A 15,608-nucleotide genomic window follows, 5' to 3' on the forward strand; every position below is an offset into this window, starting at 1 on the left:
ATGTCTTCTCATGTTTGGAGATTGAGGTTGTTGGGCAGAGGTAATAAAATGTCAAGCAAATTTCTGCTATTACTGTGTCTTGCTAAGGATGCCTTCTAAAATACAATGAACAAAGCTTTGAGTTAGTAGTTGTAAATCCCCATATTGTTAAGGTAAAGACATCATCAAACTGTAGTCTGTGAATTGAGAGTTCCTGAGGTTCTCCCCTAAGAACATGAAAATAAGCCCTTGAGAATTAAATTCTAAGTCAATATGTAATAGATAAAAATAGTATTGAGCAAATATATCTTGAAAAGCAGGATGGCTTCCAGGTAGATGGCATAGACTAATCAGACATGTTAACAGATCTGAAGAAATTACATGGCATTCAGAAAGGAGAAATTGGTTCACATGACTTCATAGAAAAAGGAAAGTTAGAGATGAAAAGATGTTTAATGCTAATCTAAGTGGTATTATGGGAAGAGGGAGTCCAAGCCAATAAATCTGGCCAGTCAGATCCTGAAAGCAAAGCTGATATTTCCCTGTGCTGAAGGTGGATACAAGAGGCTTTCCTAACCTGTTGCCATTTAACACTGGAATGTTATAGCATAGTTTATTCTGTACTATCCCAAGTTCAGCAATAGCTTTCAGATTATAATAAGTTCTTATATAGAAGAAAGAAGTTCCCAGCTACAGGGACTTGTGGGTCTAGCTCCGCTGTCAGTTGCATTCTTCACTATAAGGTAATGAATAGATTGCTACTTACATTAATATTTTCTTTCTCTCCTAAGTGTAGTAATTTGTAAGCCGGTGTTCTCTGGAGGAACGACAAGATCTCATAACTTTCAATTTGGAGGGAAAGATTTTGTATCTTAGCTTCTCTACTGTTTGAATGCCTATTCTCAGTAGTAAAGGATTCACCTGCAACGCAGAAGACACAGGTTTTGAGAGGGTCGCAGGCGGGATGGCTAGGGGTCCCCAAGTGGAGGAAATAGACTGCAAGTGTCACAGACTGCACGGTTTCTTTTCCTCTTTCTTAAGCAGCAGGAGGAGACAAACTACAAGTGTCAGACATTTTCCCCCATTCTCTATACAAAATTAAAAGATTTCTTTTAAAATTCCGTGTTGCCACTACCTGGTTTCACCTGAACTTAACTTTTCTCAAACCGTGAGGTAACCAATGCGTTTTTCTTATGGAAACATTTTCTTAAGCTCTGTTAATGAACTATGTATTTGCTTGGAAATCTGCCTTTCTTTAAGATTCATGTCAATTGTTTTATGGCCCAGGATGACACACTTTGTGCCCAGTGCTGTCTCAAAATGCATGTGTGGGTGAGGGGCCTGGTGCCACTCTCAGTTCTGAGGCATTTCCTTTCTCTAATTAGCAGCTTGCTAATAGGTATATCACTTCTTGCTATAAACTAGAAAGGGGGCACTCTTTCTGCCCCCTTCTGATGTGTATGTCGAAGCTTTCTCTGTGTCTTTTATACTTTAATATAACTTTATTATATAAAAGCTCTGAGTGATCAAGCGTCTTCACTGGCCGCCTGATCAAATTCCTCTCCTCCAGAGGCCAAGAATCCTGACATCGTTCACAGCTCATAGCAACAACCTTTCAGTTTGATCCTTGGGTTGGCAAGAGCTCCTGGGGGAAATGGCAACCCACTCCACTATTCTTGCAAGGAAATTCCATGGACAGAGGAGCCTGGTGGGAGAAAGTCCATGGGGTTGCAAACGAGTTAGACACAGCGACTATGCAACACAGCAACAACATCTGAAACCTCCTAGCAGCCTGTCAGTTTTCCAGAATATTGTCCCTTTTGCCCCATTTGCCCTATGGAAACTTCTACACTGCTATTCAGTGTTAACACGACAGTAAAATAAAATTATACCTATTATCTACCGAACTGTATTTGAGCAAAATGCTCTTTTAATTTTCTTACTCAGAAGTAGGTTAAAAAAAAAAAAGAAAAAACTGCTAGGTACATCCATACTAATCGTAGGATTCTCCTGGCAGAACTGGACATATATATTCTATGGTAGAACTGGATATACCCTGTGAGTCTAAATTCATCGACACTAAGAAGGTTCATTCTGATGGCTGGTGGTTTGGGCAGTTGAATTAACAGCTAGGTAAAAATCTAACAGGAATGTTTTGATTGGGCCAAGCATGGTGTTTGGAAAATCTAGGAATAGAAAATCTCTAAAGGACAGTGACATTCATTGAGTTTCTCTGTGCCAGGCACTATGCTGTCTATTTTATAAGTGCATGAACCCTTAGTTCTCTCAACAATTCTGTGGGATAAGCATTGTTACTTTCATTTTACAGGTTGGAATTGAGGCTCCAATAAGTTCAAATACACAATAAGTAGCACAGTTGTGATTCTAATCAAGGTTGATCTGACTCTACAGACTAAATCTTTATCCTTAAAGCCATTATTAAAGGAGCAAAGCATGTTGGATGGACATAGGCCACCTTATAGGATGTTCATTGATCTGGGGGTACCATGGCAGCCAGAAAAAAAGAATAATAGGATCTGGAAAATAAGATTACACACATGCACGCACAGAGGAGAGAAAGAGAGATATGGCGGTCATGGCGATATAGGGGACAAGCCAAGGACAACAATAAAATTTTTCCTAGAGGCACTAGATGTGTTAGCAACGCTCAGTGTTGTTTTGGTGTTTTTGTTTGTTTGTTTCAGTGTCATATTTACGGATTCAGATGTTTGTTGACAACCCCACTCTGATTGACAGTTGGGTCTTAAAGCTACCATATCTTCATTACTTAAAGTCATTACAGTATGGTACCAACAATCAATCCAACACAATAACTGCAAGAGCAAGAACTGTGCTACTAGCACAGCTATCTTTCTAATAATTAAGATCTCAGCTCACACTTATCATTCCTTGACCCATTTCCCTAAAGTAAAGTAAATCGAAATGATCTGACAAAGTGAATGTTATTTCCTGTTACTATAATTTATTCTATTTGACCAGAGGTCAAATTGCTTCACCTCCTCCACCTGAAATTACTGTCTAGGCCTGTTTAGTGTTATGTAACTATCAGGTTTTACCCCATGGTGACTTTTTTCATGACTGTGTCCACCAATATTGTTAACAGTTTGAAGTAATGTATGTTATTACTGTTAAGGTTGTTCTAGTTTTTGTGAGGGAAACTGACCAGCAGCATCTTCTTATTTAGACTTTCTGAATTTAATTTGCACCCTCTTATAAGTAGTAGGTTACTTTACATCCTTAGATTTAGTTAAGTTCCTGAGATATAGACTCATTTAAATATCAGCCAGTAAGCCTTGTATCTTCTATACTGAAAATAAAAATTCAAGCAGTAATTTAAATTTGAAGAAACTAAATCTAAAATATTTTCCATTATTTTAGTTTAGGAGAAATCTTCATAAGCAATAATAACTTCTTTCTGAACCAAAGACTAATAAAGTATTTTAACTTTCTGCTGCCCTGGACCTTATTAAATGTCACATACAGTCCCACTTACATAATCATGGGTATTTGAAATGAAAAATCTATTTCATTTGTGTAAGATTTCAGTCTGTGACTTTAAATGCTTCAGAAGCCCTCTTAGACTATGTGTGTATGCCTGACTTGATCTCAGTTCTCTGAAGTTTTACCTCTTATCAATGATAGCTGACGTCAGTGAACTAATTGACCCTTCTTGTGCATAGGTACCCTGACATGCCCACCGCAGCTGATGTTGTGAACGCGTTAGATCAACAGGCACTTGCATCCATCCTGAGAACATATGGAGAGGAGAAGCATGCCAAGAAAATCGCTTCAGCAATCGTTCAGGCACGTGGCCTCTACCCCATCACCAGAACCCAGCAACTTGCCAGCATCGTTGCAGGTACCCTCATTAATTCTAAACAGTGTCTGAGAGAAGAGAAAATATATATACATATATGTGTGTATGTGTGTGTATGTAAAAAATCCCCTGAAGTCCCAGAGGGATTTATTTGTACTTGAAATCATGCAGGGTAGAATCTTGCCTATCCTTCTCTTATGCCAGCTTTCTTTGGTTTTGCAAGCCTCCCCCCTCCAACACCTCTCTCCCACAAACAATTTTTTAAAATATACTGTAGTTGCTGATTAGTTTAATAATAGAATTTTTTGTTTTTTGCATGAGGTGATTATCATTTCTGCCTACCAAGGTGAAATGTGGAATGACAGGAGCAGAAGAATTTCTCAATCCCTCATAGTGACTGATAAGCATCCTGTATAAGATCTGACATTACCTCTCTTAGTTTGACATTTCTGCATTTTAATATTTTGGGCAAAAGGAGAATTGCATTGCCCAACTGCTAAAATAAAATTCAGTGACTCATACATCTATTCTAAACAACCAGCTAACAAAGAGTATGTGATGTATAGGTTATTCCACTTTGTGAATGCTAACTAAATCAGCCTGAGGGGCTTATTGAAACATTTCATCTTTTCTGCTCTTCGCCACTATAAACCTCTTGAACTTAAGTCTAGCTAGGAGGCGCTTTATTATAGCCTTTCTGTTTGAAGCCAAAGTTGTTTCACAGCTGTGTTCTATGATGAAAGTTTTCCAAGGCAAAAATACAACTCCTGCAGTTATTTAACAGAATTCCAGTGGTAAATTCTCATCTTGTTGGACCATCTAAAATCCTACATCATTTTTATTTACCAAAGGTAATAAGATTTTTTTCAAAAGTTCTGAGTAAGTTACTTTAAGTAGCTAAAGAAGGAGAAAAAAGGAATACTTGTGTAGCTTGTAAAAAGAACCTAGTTTCAGTTGCCTCTATCTTCATATTATCCCTAGTTTAAGGAATAAAACAATATAAATTCACTAATATCAAGATTTAGAGATCCTATAGCCATTGCTCTATAACATAAGTTAATAAGACTATGTTCTACTTAGCTACTAATCATAAAATATGAAGAGTGGACCAAGTCTTTAATTTTTTGCTATATACCTCAAGGCCCTTCCCGCTTACCATTGAAATTCCTGTATAAGTAAGAGTAAAATCTTGTGGGTTATATGGGCATAAAATATTCCATGATTTTCTCCCCCAAAGCATTTATACCAGCAGATTGACATCACATTCACCCTGTCTTCTGTCCCTTCCCTTCTTCCTACTCCATATGCACTAACACATCTATCCACCTTATCCTTTCTGTCATTAACTAGCTGTGTTCTCTGTCTTCCATTTTGGAAAGAAGAGCAGTGAGAAGTCACATTATTTTTTATTAAAAAGAAAATCCAAAACTACTGATGCTGAAAAATGAGAACTCAGGGTTAGAGGGCATCCTAGAGATCATCCAGTCAAAGAACCTCATCTGATAATTGAAGAAACCAAGTCAAGGGATGGTGAGCAGTATCCTCAGTGGTACAACTGAATCAGTGACAACATCAGATCTAGAATTTGAAAGGTCATGAATTTGAAGCATCATTGCTGCTGCTGCTGCTAAGTCGCTTCAGTCGTGTCCGACTCTGTGCGACCCCATAGACGGCAGCCCACCAGGCTCCCCTGTCCCTGGGATTCTCCAGGCAAGAACACTGGAGTGGGTTGCCATTTCCTTCTCCAATGCATCAAAGTGAAAAGTGAAAGTGAAGTCGCTCAGTCGTGTTCGACTCTTCACAACCCCATGGACTGCAGCCTGGTAAGGCTCCTCCGTCCATGGGATTTTCCAGGCAAGAGTACTGGAGTGGGGTGCCATTGCCTTCTCCTGAAGCATCATTGAGAAACTGCTTTTAAGAAATTAAGATAGCTTTTCTGTCTCAGAACTCTGATCTTTGAACTTGGGGAAGTAACAGTATGGTATTCAATAGAAATTATATGAAGTTGTAGAATAGGAACAATTTAAGTGTTTTCAGAAAAATCATGTAGTGAAAAGCATATTTTGGCTATGACAAATGATATAAACATGAGAATTTTCATGTATGTGTAAGTAAATCCCCATTTTAGTAAATGCCATTGACAACTTATTATAATCCATTTTCATGGCTCAAATCAGCCCGTATAATACGACTTTATTGATGATGATATAATTCTTTGGAGAAGGGAAAAACAGAAAAAATTGGTTTCCATTTTGTGCTAATTTATTCAAAAAATATTTTGGGAGAGGCTGCTATATTCCAGGCATTTTACTAAATACTAAAGGTAGAATGAGAAGCAAATCAGATAGCCTCTATGTTCATGAAGCTTACAGGCTAATAAGTGATAGAATAAAAACATGGTATTAGAAACTTGTACTTATAGTTGTAACACTCTTATTTATTATAGTCTGAAGTTATGATTGTGTGGCTCATAGAAAAAGTTGATTCAAGTAGAGAATTATAGAACATATATATATGTTACATAAACCACACCTTACATAACCACACCTGTGGCATATATTCTATAAGCTCTAATTTTGCTTTTATTAAAATGAAGTAAGAATTTAAAGATACTGAAAAAACAATCTGAATGAGCATATTTTCTTGATTTTCATTATTTTTGTCTTAATAATTACCTCTCCCACATCTAATTTGATTGCATTTGTATGTGACTTACCTTTATAAGAGAAAAGTTTCCAAAGTCTCCAACTTAGTATTCATGGAAACAGCAGCTGTGTTTCCTTTTGCATTCATGTTTCACCCATTCATGTGATATTTCACTAAATTATGTATTGATAATAGTAAGTGCCCTGGGCTGTAAGCAAACAGTTCTATGGTTCTTTTGGTGGGAACAGGACTGTATGGAACACTGGAGAGTAGAATGCAATTTGTTTAGTAGAGAAAGGGATTAATCTGTCAAGTCCTTTAAACAGAAGTCTCTTAAGAGAGCTGCTTCATAAAGGAAATACAGGAAGCAATGGAGAGCCCAAGAAGTTTCCTGTATTAGTTTCATAGTGCTGCTATAACAAAGCACCACACACTACATGGCTTAAAACAACGGAAAGTTATTCTTTCACAGTTCTGGAAGGCAGAAGTCCAAAACCAAAGTATCAGCAGGGCTCTGGCGAAGAATGTTTCCTTGACTATTCCTAGTTTCTGGGAGTTGCCAATAGTCCTTGGTGATCCTTGGCTTGTAGATGCATCACTAAGTCTATAGGCCACACCATCGTCACATGGTATTCTTTTGCATCTGTCTTTGTGTCCAAATTTCCTTTATTATAAGGACATCAGTCATGTTTGATACAGGGCCTACCGTAATCCAGTACACACTCATCTTAACTTGATTGTCTCTGCACAGTTCTTATTTCCAAATAAAGTCACACTCACAGGGTTCTGGTGGACATGAACTCTGGGGGGCACTATTCAACCTAGTACAGTTCCTAAGCAATATCTTTATTTAACAAACCTGTATTTTATCAGGCTATAATATGCAGGATTATACTTAAATGTCTTTTCTGGTTCTTCATAAATTCATGCTGCTGCTGCTGCTGCTGCTATGTCACTTCAGTCGTGTCCGACTCTATGTGATCCCATAGACGGCAGCCCACCAGGCTCCCCCGTCCCTGGGATTCTCCAGGCAAGAACACTGGAGTGGGTTGCCATTTCCTTCTCCAATGCATGAAAGTGAAAAGTGAAAGTGAAGTCGCTCAGTCATGTCCGACTCTTCGCGACCCCATGGACTGCAGCCTACCAGGCTCCTCCGTCCATGGGATTTACGAGGCAAGAGTACTGGAGTGGGTTTCCGTTGCCTTCTCTGAAATTCATGCTAAATATGTTCAATATTATCAAGCACTTTGGGAAATATGCCAGTGTTCCTGACACATAGTTAAACCCATATATGGATGAAAATTTAAATTGCTTCCTTTCTTTCAAAAAACTAATAATCTATCACAACAAGAAAGACCACCACTCTTCTAATCACAATATACTTAGTGGAATTATATAATAATTCAAGTGATTAAGCTGTATTTATAAAACCTAAATCCTAGTGCCATTGGTAGTACAAATAACTACAGTTCGAGTATTTTCCCAATCATAGGAGTTCCAGAAGATTGGGGCTTTCAGTTGGAACAGAACACTTACAACTACCATAAATTACTTTGTAAATTACCAAGTCAGTAACGTGTAAGATAATTCCAAAAACAACCTGAAGGACTTCACTGATTATATATACTATTTAAAACTCGTAGCCAGGAATTTTCATATAAATAACACATATACAGTTGTTCCCTCCACTAAAGTTCCCTACACCTACCCTTTCCTGTGGCTAATGTCAGCTCTTCCTTTTGAGCTTAGTTGAAATGTCACTTCCTTTAGGAATTTTTTTCCAGTCCTACACAAATTAGTTGAGATTCTCTCCTTTTTGCTCCCATACCACTGCATTAGCTTGTCATAGCATTTGTGCTGTTCTTGTCTCTTGCTTACTATTTATCTTTTCCCCTAGACTTATACTGTCTTATATAGTTGCCACTAGCCACATATTTCTGTTGAGCTCTTGAAATGTGGTTGCTCTAATTTGAGAAGTGTCATATATGCAAAATACACACAAATTTTGGGGCTTAGTTTGAATAAAGAATTTAACATATCTCAAAAAATTTTATGTGCTTTATATTTAAAATGGAAACAATGAATCTCCCAAAATGGTCTGACAGTAATACTACTTGTAAATTAGAAAATACACACTGCCCTCCCTTATAATTTTGGGATACTCTGAAAAAAAATAATACTCATACAATATTTTTACTAATTAAGAATCTTTAAAGATGAGAAATGGTACATATAAAATTACTCAAGCTCTTCAGGAAAAAGATTTATGCATTTAATTTTGACAAAATGGCCATGGCCTAGATTTTGCAGAATTAATGTATATTTGATTTGTGTAGACTTAAAAATGGTTTTGGCTCTGAATATCTCTGAATAAAAAAAAGTGTGATTATTTTCCTCAATAAACTGCTCATATTTCATACAGAGCTATTCTGCATTCCATTTCTCTTTCAATTCTCTGGATACATCAAAGGGGAAAAAATGACCATTTAATCTTAACTATTAAATTTAGTTTAATGTAAAACTCTTAGTTCAAGTCCTGGTTCTACAACTTGCTTTCTGTGTAAACTCAAACAGTTCTAGGCTGCATCTTTCTCATCTTGAAATGGAAGTAAATAATGTTTATGGTGAAAGTGAATAATGTTTATGATGATGATCATCTTTATTTTTGTTTAGCAAATGTTAATCCTATTAATCATATTTTACTTAAATGAATATTGAAATTCACTTGGAGTTTCCAAACTCATGCAAAAATCAGAGAAATATACTGATTACTTTTCAGGTCGTTGGGATTTGGATTCAAATTCACAAAATGTATAATTAATCCATTGATTATCAAACATTGACAGAAGGCTTATACTATCAATTTTTCGATGGGAAAAGGAGGGTGGAAAGAAGCTTCTTAGATATGTCTAATCCTTGTTGATTGAATGTATAGACATTATTCTCTGGCTAACACTTTGATGTAACCTTTATTCTGACTCATGTACTGGGTACATGGCCAGAGCTTAATGATTGCTTGTTGAACAAATAAATCAATAAAAAGATGTGTACATTCTCAGCCAAAGTAAAATAAAAACTCAGGAAAAACAGTTATAAATTGTTAGCTATTACTGAGAATCAATTGTACTCTGCCCTTCATGTTGAAGAGTAGGGAACCTAAGCATCAAAGTCCTCAGTATCAGTTAAAGCAGCTTCAGGGATAGGTGAGACTCCCTAGGACATGGCATCAAAAATCCTCAAGTTCTATTTCTGCTTCTGCAATTTATTAGACGTGTGAACTTAAGTCACTTATCTGATACTTATTTTCTCATCTGGAAGAGAGGGATAGCTAATTCCTAATATGACCAATAAAGGAGATCATATTTGGAAAGTTCTCTGGGAAAGTTCTCTGTGGCTCAGACAGTAAAGTGTCTGCCTGCAATGCTAGAGACCCGGGTTCGATCCCTGGGTCGGGAAGATACCCTGGAGAAGGAAATGGCAACCCACTCCAGTACTCTTGCCTGGAAAATTCCATGGACAGACTGTAGGCTACAGTCCATGGGGTCACAAAGAGTCGGACACGACTGAGCCACTTCACTTCACTTCACTGTGAATTTTAAAGTGTAAATACACTTTTAAGCATTTTATTCTCTTTGTCCAGTACTTGGATGATCCAGAGAGCAAATAAGTGTACTAGTTAGATCCCTGAGTGTGGTCTTCTACCCTGGAATTCCTGTCCACAGGCAAATAGTGTGATTACAAGCTGTTTTTTCTTTAAAGTTTACATGAGAGGGTACATGAGTTTTATAACGAATAGTCATTCTTTTCTCCATTGGTACATGTAAGGTGTATCTTTCCACAGTAGCACTGGTGGCTTAGGCCTCAGCTTACCTTTGAAATCACTACCTTTTCCCAGAAAAATTTTGTTAATTCAGAGAGAAATTTTAAAAGTAAAAAATAAATAAAGCATTCATTAAGAAAGGCATTGCCATCAAATTTTAGTGGAACGTAAACTGTTTCCTGATGAAGCTAATCAGACTGGTTTGCCATTCCTTTGTTGTTTTAATAGCCTACATGTTGCTGCCTCCTTCTTTCCCAAAAAGCACTCTTTTTAGTAATGTTGCCATAAAAAGAAATAAACAAAGATGTCCAAGAGTTCAATTATGATGCTAGTAAAAAATGGTATGGTCAAACCTACAGTCGAATTTGGATGGTTTGCCAGTGAGTCATAGCTGTCTTTGCTACTGCCTATGATAATGCACTTATTCTTCTGTCATTTTAAATTTCTTGAGTTCAATCTGTTACACACTGTGTGTATTGGTATGGTAACTTCATGCCAACTAAATTATCAAATGACATTTCATAAGTAAACTTATTTCTTATTTTAATAAGTAATCTTTCCCAGAGACATTCTGTACAAGAAGTTCAACTCAGAAGAGAATGAAATGAAATGTAGGGAAAAAAAAAGAAAGGAAAACCTGAAAATCTTCCTTCTAAAAAATCTGGTTATGCTCAGTTTGAAGTACCAAATAGGATATAGGAAATGCTAATCTCAAGTGACTGTGGCTTAATCCTAATTTAATAATAATGCTAGCTAACACTTTTTGAACTAATACTAGGCCCTATCCTAAATTATTTGCAGTTATTAACTCAGTCCTCATGACTACCCATAGTTCAGTTCAGTTCAGTTGCTCAGTCATGTCTGACCCCATGAACCGCAGCACACCAGGCCTCCCTGTCCATCACCAACTCCCGGAGTCCACCCAAACCCATGTCCATTGTGTCGGTGATGCCATCCAACCATCTCATCCTCTGTCGTCCCCTTCTCCTCCTGCCCTCAATCTTTCCCAGCATCAGGGTCTTTTCAAATGAGTCAGCTCTTTGCGTCAGATGGCCAAAAAGGCAAGTACTATTTTTATCCCCATTTTATAGATGAAGAACTAAAGCACAAAGAGGCTGGATAGCTTGTCTCTTGTCAAGTGGAGCTGGAATTGAAAGCTAGTAATCTCTCTCTGGGGGCTTCCCAGGTGGCTCTAGCAGTAAGAACCCATCTGCCAATGCAAGAGATGTAAAGAGACATGGGTTCGATCCCTGGGTTGGGAAGATCCTCTGGAGGAAGAAATGGCAAACCACTCCAGTATTCTTGCCTAAAACATCCCATGGAGAGAGGAGCCTGGTGGGCTACAGTTCATGGGGTCACTAAGAGTCAGACGTGGCTGAGCACAGGCACACAGACAATCTCACTCTAGACCCTGTACTCTTATGTATGACACTACTCTAAATTCCTTTCTTATGATAGGGCACAGCATGAATTTTCAGTGGAGAACACTGATAGCTCAATCTTCCAGGATCTCATATACTCATATAGGAAATAGTCATATAAGCAACTCACTCTGCCACCCTATAATAAATGATATGGATAACAGAGTCAAAAACAAAAGGGTGTAGAAATACAGAGAAGGGAGCAACTGATTTTAATGTGCTGAGAAGGTCTAAGTTATTGAGGAGAGGGTTTGGGTAGAAATTATAGAAAAAGAGACCTTTGAATTGAACCTTTTAGAGGAAGAGTGATGGCTATTTATAGAAAAGACCCCGTCACACAGTAGAAACTTATTAATTACAGAAATGAAAAAAAAAATCAATGAACAAATAAATGAAGCAGGTAAGATTTCAAGGGGCTGTGAGGAGTAGAAAACAGGCAACTCATGGTCCTGTCCCAGGACCCAGCACACTTACAATCCCTGGAATTCTTCATTATCTTGGGATCTCTGTCCTAAATGTGACCTTGAATTAAGTCAGATTCTTAATTTAGAATAACCAAGTCCTCATGGTTTTCCTGATTATGGCAGAATTTCAGACTGCTTCTATGGTATAAGAGAAGGGAAATGCATCCTTTTACATCATTACTCCATTTCTTACTGTTTTATACTCTGTATACTTTTGCAAGTGAAAATTAAGTCATGTCTAAGTCATGTCCGACTCTTGTGATCCCATGGACTGTAGCCTGCCAGGCAGGCTACATATAGGCAGGCTAAATCCCATCTGTCTATGGGATTTCCCAGGCAGGAATACTGGAGTGGGTTGCCATTTACTTCTCCAGAGAATCTTCCCAGCCCATTGCAGGCAGTCTCCTGCATTGCAGGTGTATTCTTTACCAACTGAGTCAGACTATTCTTGGTTCCTGGCTAACTTGATTTCTTTCAAGTTCTATACCTAGCTAACTGTGGCTAGCCTTCCCTAGTCCTGACCAGCTTCTACTTCATCTTTTATCATTCTGGGCCCAATTTTCTTACTCTTTCATCTTTCCTTCACTAACATAGGTATCTTTCATTTTGCATCTTTAACTCTCCACGTGGAATATTGTTCTTATCCATTCCTTGGGAATCTTGGAATATCGCCCCACCCCACCAAGGTCCAATTTTTATTACCACCTACTGCCCAAGTCTCATTTCCCTGATTCTTAATTCCTTACTCTGTCACTAATTGAGTGCTATTCAAGACAACTCATTTTTCACTCTGGTCTCAGTTTTATTTTCTTATAAAAGGAGGGTGTATTAGACCTCCCCCACAATCCCTAATGTTTTATGAAACTATAACAGTCATTTTCCTAGCCCACAGTGTGGAAACCAGAAATACCTTTGAATCATTTCTAAGTGACCCTCCCCCAATTTGATCAGTTTTTAAATTCTGTCCTGATCCTCACTGATAATTTACTCCTCTCCGTTTCCATATCTATCAGGACCACTGTTTATCCCTTGTTTAGATTATTACAATAACCTCCTTAAAGATCTACCAGCATTCATTTTCCTCACTCAAATCCATCTTACACATATTTTGGAGTGTCCATCCAGCCTACATCCTCTTTCCTTGCAATTGCATAGGTCCCTACCAACTCCCAATACCTGATAATGAAAGGATAAAACCTGTGTAGCCATGTTCATTATATCAGGTTACCCTTGAAGCAACTGATTATAAAGAATCATGTAAATTAGATATGTCTCGCAAATTTTGAACCATGAAGACCAAAATCTGTAATTATATGGTATTGGGAATGAAGAATTAGGGCCAGATTTGCCTCTCTTTCAATGAAGAACAAGGTGAAAGCCATAGTTAGGAGAATTGGGAATCAAGAACAGAGTGAAGGAAATTAGTTTGATAAAAAATAGACATCCAGAAAATGGAGATGTTCAGAGATATACACACACAAATGCATGTACAAACGTGTGGAAAGAGTGCTTGTCTGTTAGTTTTTCAGTTCCCTTAAGGTCTACTGCTATTCCCTACAACTGACTTCCTGTGATTCATGAGTGTGAGTGAGTGAGTGTGAAGTCACTCAGTCACGTCTGACTCTTTGCGACCCCATGGACTGTAGCCTACCAGGCTCCTCCGTCCATGGGATTTTCCAGGCAACAGAACTGGAGTGGGTTGTCATTTCCTTCTCCAGGGGATCTTCCCAACCCAGGGATTGAACCCGGGTCTCCCACATTGCAGGCAGACGCTTGCAGGGAAGAGCCACCAGGGAAGCCCCATGTGATTCATACATTTCCTTTTAATAATTGTTTTTTATCTTAAGTTCATTTGAGTGGACTTTGTACCATTCTTTAACATCCAGTCAACCCCCTAGGACATCACAGCTTTACTAATCATGTCATTTACTTGTTCAAAAACTTTCAGTGGCTGTCCTTTGCTCACATGTTTAATCCCAGACTCCCAAACTTGATATATTTGGGTCCATTCTGTGGTCCAGAACATTCTTTTCCTACCTCTCTCATCATCCTCTGTATTCCTGCCTAAATGTTCTGTCTTTTTTCCTCCAAACATGGTTTTTTTCTCCAAAAAGTAAAAAGTTCTCCCTCCATCTCCACTGGTTGAAAACCTGTCCACCCTTAAAGCCCAACTTAAATAATACTTTATATTTTTCATGATTCCATCCTTGATCTCCCAACTTGGTCTTTGATTTAAACTACTATAGCAGCATCTTTTAACTTCCTCATAACAATGTGACGTGACTAGAGAATATAGGCTTTCAAATCAGAACTACATTCAAGCCTGGGTTTTGCTGTTTAACAGTTGTGTAACTTTGCGGAGTTGTTTAATCTTTCTAGGCTGCAGAGAGAGAAACAGGTATTAAGCAAATAATCATGCAAATAAATAGGTGATTATAAATTGTATAAGTGGTATGAAGAAAACACATAGGGTTTAGTATTAACCTACATAGTTTAGTATAATTGTGCAAAGTTTGCAGTTGGTGCTAGTGGTAAAGAACCTGTCTGCCATTGTAGGAGACTTAAGAGTCGCAGGTTCGATCCCTGATTTGGGAAGATCCCCTGGAGGATGGCATGGCAGCCCACTCCAGGATTCTTGCCTGGAGAGTCCCATGGCAGAGGAGCCAAGAAGACTCAAGTCCATAGGGTCGCAAAGAGTTGGACACAACTGAAGTGACTTAGCACACACAAGGCTTACAGAGAGTACAGTAGGGGGCCCTAGCTTAGTTAGGGGTTTTAGGAAGGCTTCCCTGAAGAAGTAGTGACAATTCTAGGAAAAGCATTCTCAAGACAAAGAAACTAAGCAATAACAAAGGCATTGAGGCCCTGCTGTATCCTACTCTTATCACTAGTATTTTCTCTTCTCCTCTCTGGGGTACTGCTTCACTCAGTCCAAGATTTTTGTTTGTTTGTTTTTAATTTCATGTTTCATATCATGATTTGTGTTCTATTAGTAAGCTTAATTCTCAATGCCCTATTTCTTTGTGACATTTTATAACATAATCTCAATAATTTCAAGCATCAGTTTAGTGTATCTGTTAGCTATACCACTCTATTGGTTGACTAACCGTTGCTGCTAAAACATAAGAATATGAATAGACTAGGATAAACACTGCTTTTTTAATTCTAGTGTTTTTTTATTCTTTCCTTTCGATGACTTCCCTTTTCTTTTGGTAATTTTTTAAAAGATATGAACTGAAGTGAAAGTCTCTCAGTCGTGTCCAGCTCTTTGCGACCCCATGGACTGTAGCCTGCCAGGCTCCTCTGTCCGTGGAATTCTCCAGGCAAGACTACTGGAGTGGGTAACCATTCCTTTCTCCAGGGGATCTTCCGAACCCAGGAATCGAACCCAGGTCTTCCTCACTGCAGGCAGATTGTTTACCATCTGAGCCATCAGGGAA

The 15,608-nt window shown here is 38.1% G+C and overlaps 1 protein-coding gene and 1 long non-coding RNA gene across 10 annotated transcripts in view; one reads left to right on the top strand and one right to left on the bottom strand.

Annotated features, from left to right (window-relative positions):
* Positions 1–15,608, top strand: part of METTL15 (methyltransferase 15, mitochondrial 12S rRNA N4-cytidine) — a 375,213-nt gene that overhangs the window by 169,901 nt on the left and 189,704 nt on the right. For 8 of the 9 annotated variants that reach the window (XR_014069232.1, XR_014069234.1, XR_014069233.1 and 5 more), the window contains exon 5: positions 3,681–3,859. Coding sequence is in view for 6 of the 9 variants with exons in the window: in XM_081543521.1 (XP_081399647.1) it covers positions 3,681–3,859 (179 nt within the window). In the remaining 3 variants the exon portion in view is untranslated. The remainder of the gene's footprint in view (positions 1–3,680; positions 3,860–15,608) is intronic. The other variant, XM_081543524.1, reaches the window with a different exon arrangement.
* On the bottom strand, positions 7,640–10,913 carry LOC145525182 (uncharacterized). Its single transcript, XR_014068081.1, has 2 exons — positions 10,011–10,913; positions 7,640–9,676 (listed from the first exon to the last, which is right to left on the bottom strand). It is a non-coding gene; the product is annotated as an uncharacterized LOC145525182 (long non-coding RNA).

This window comes from Giraffa tippelskirchi, chromosome 11, assembly GCF_054371585.1.
Source record: "Giraffa tippelskirchi isolate mGirTip1 chromosome 11, T2T-mGirTip1v1.2.pri, whole genome shotgun sequence".
In the NCBI taxonomy this organism is placed as follows: domain Eukaryota; kingdom Metazoa; phylum Chordata; class Mammalia; order Artiodactyla; family Giraffidae; genus Giraffa; species Giraffa tippelskirchi.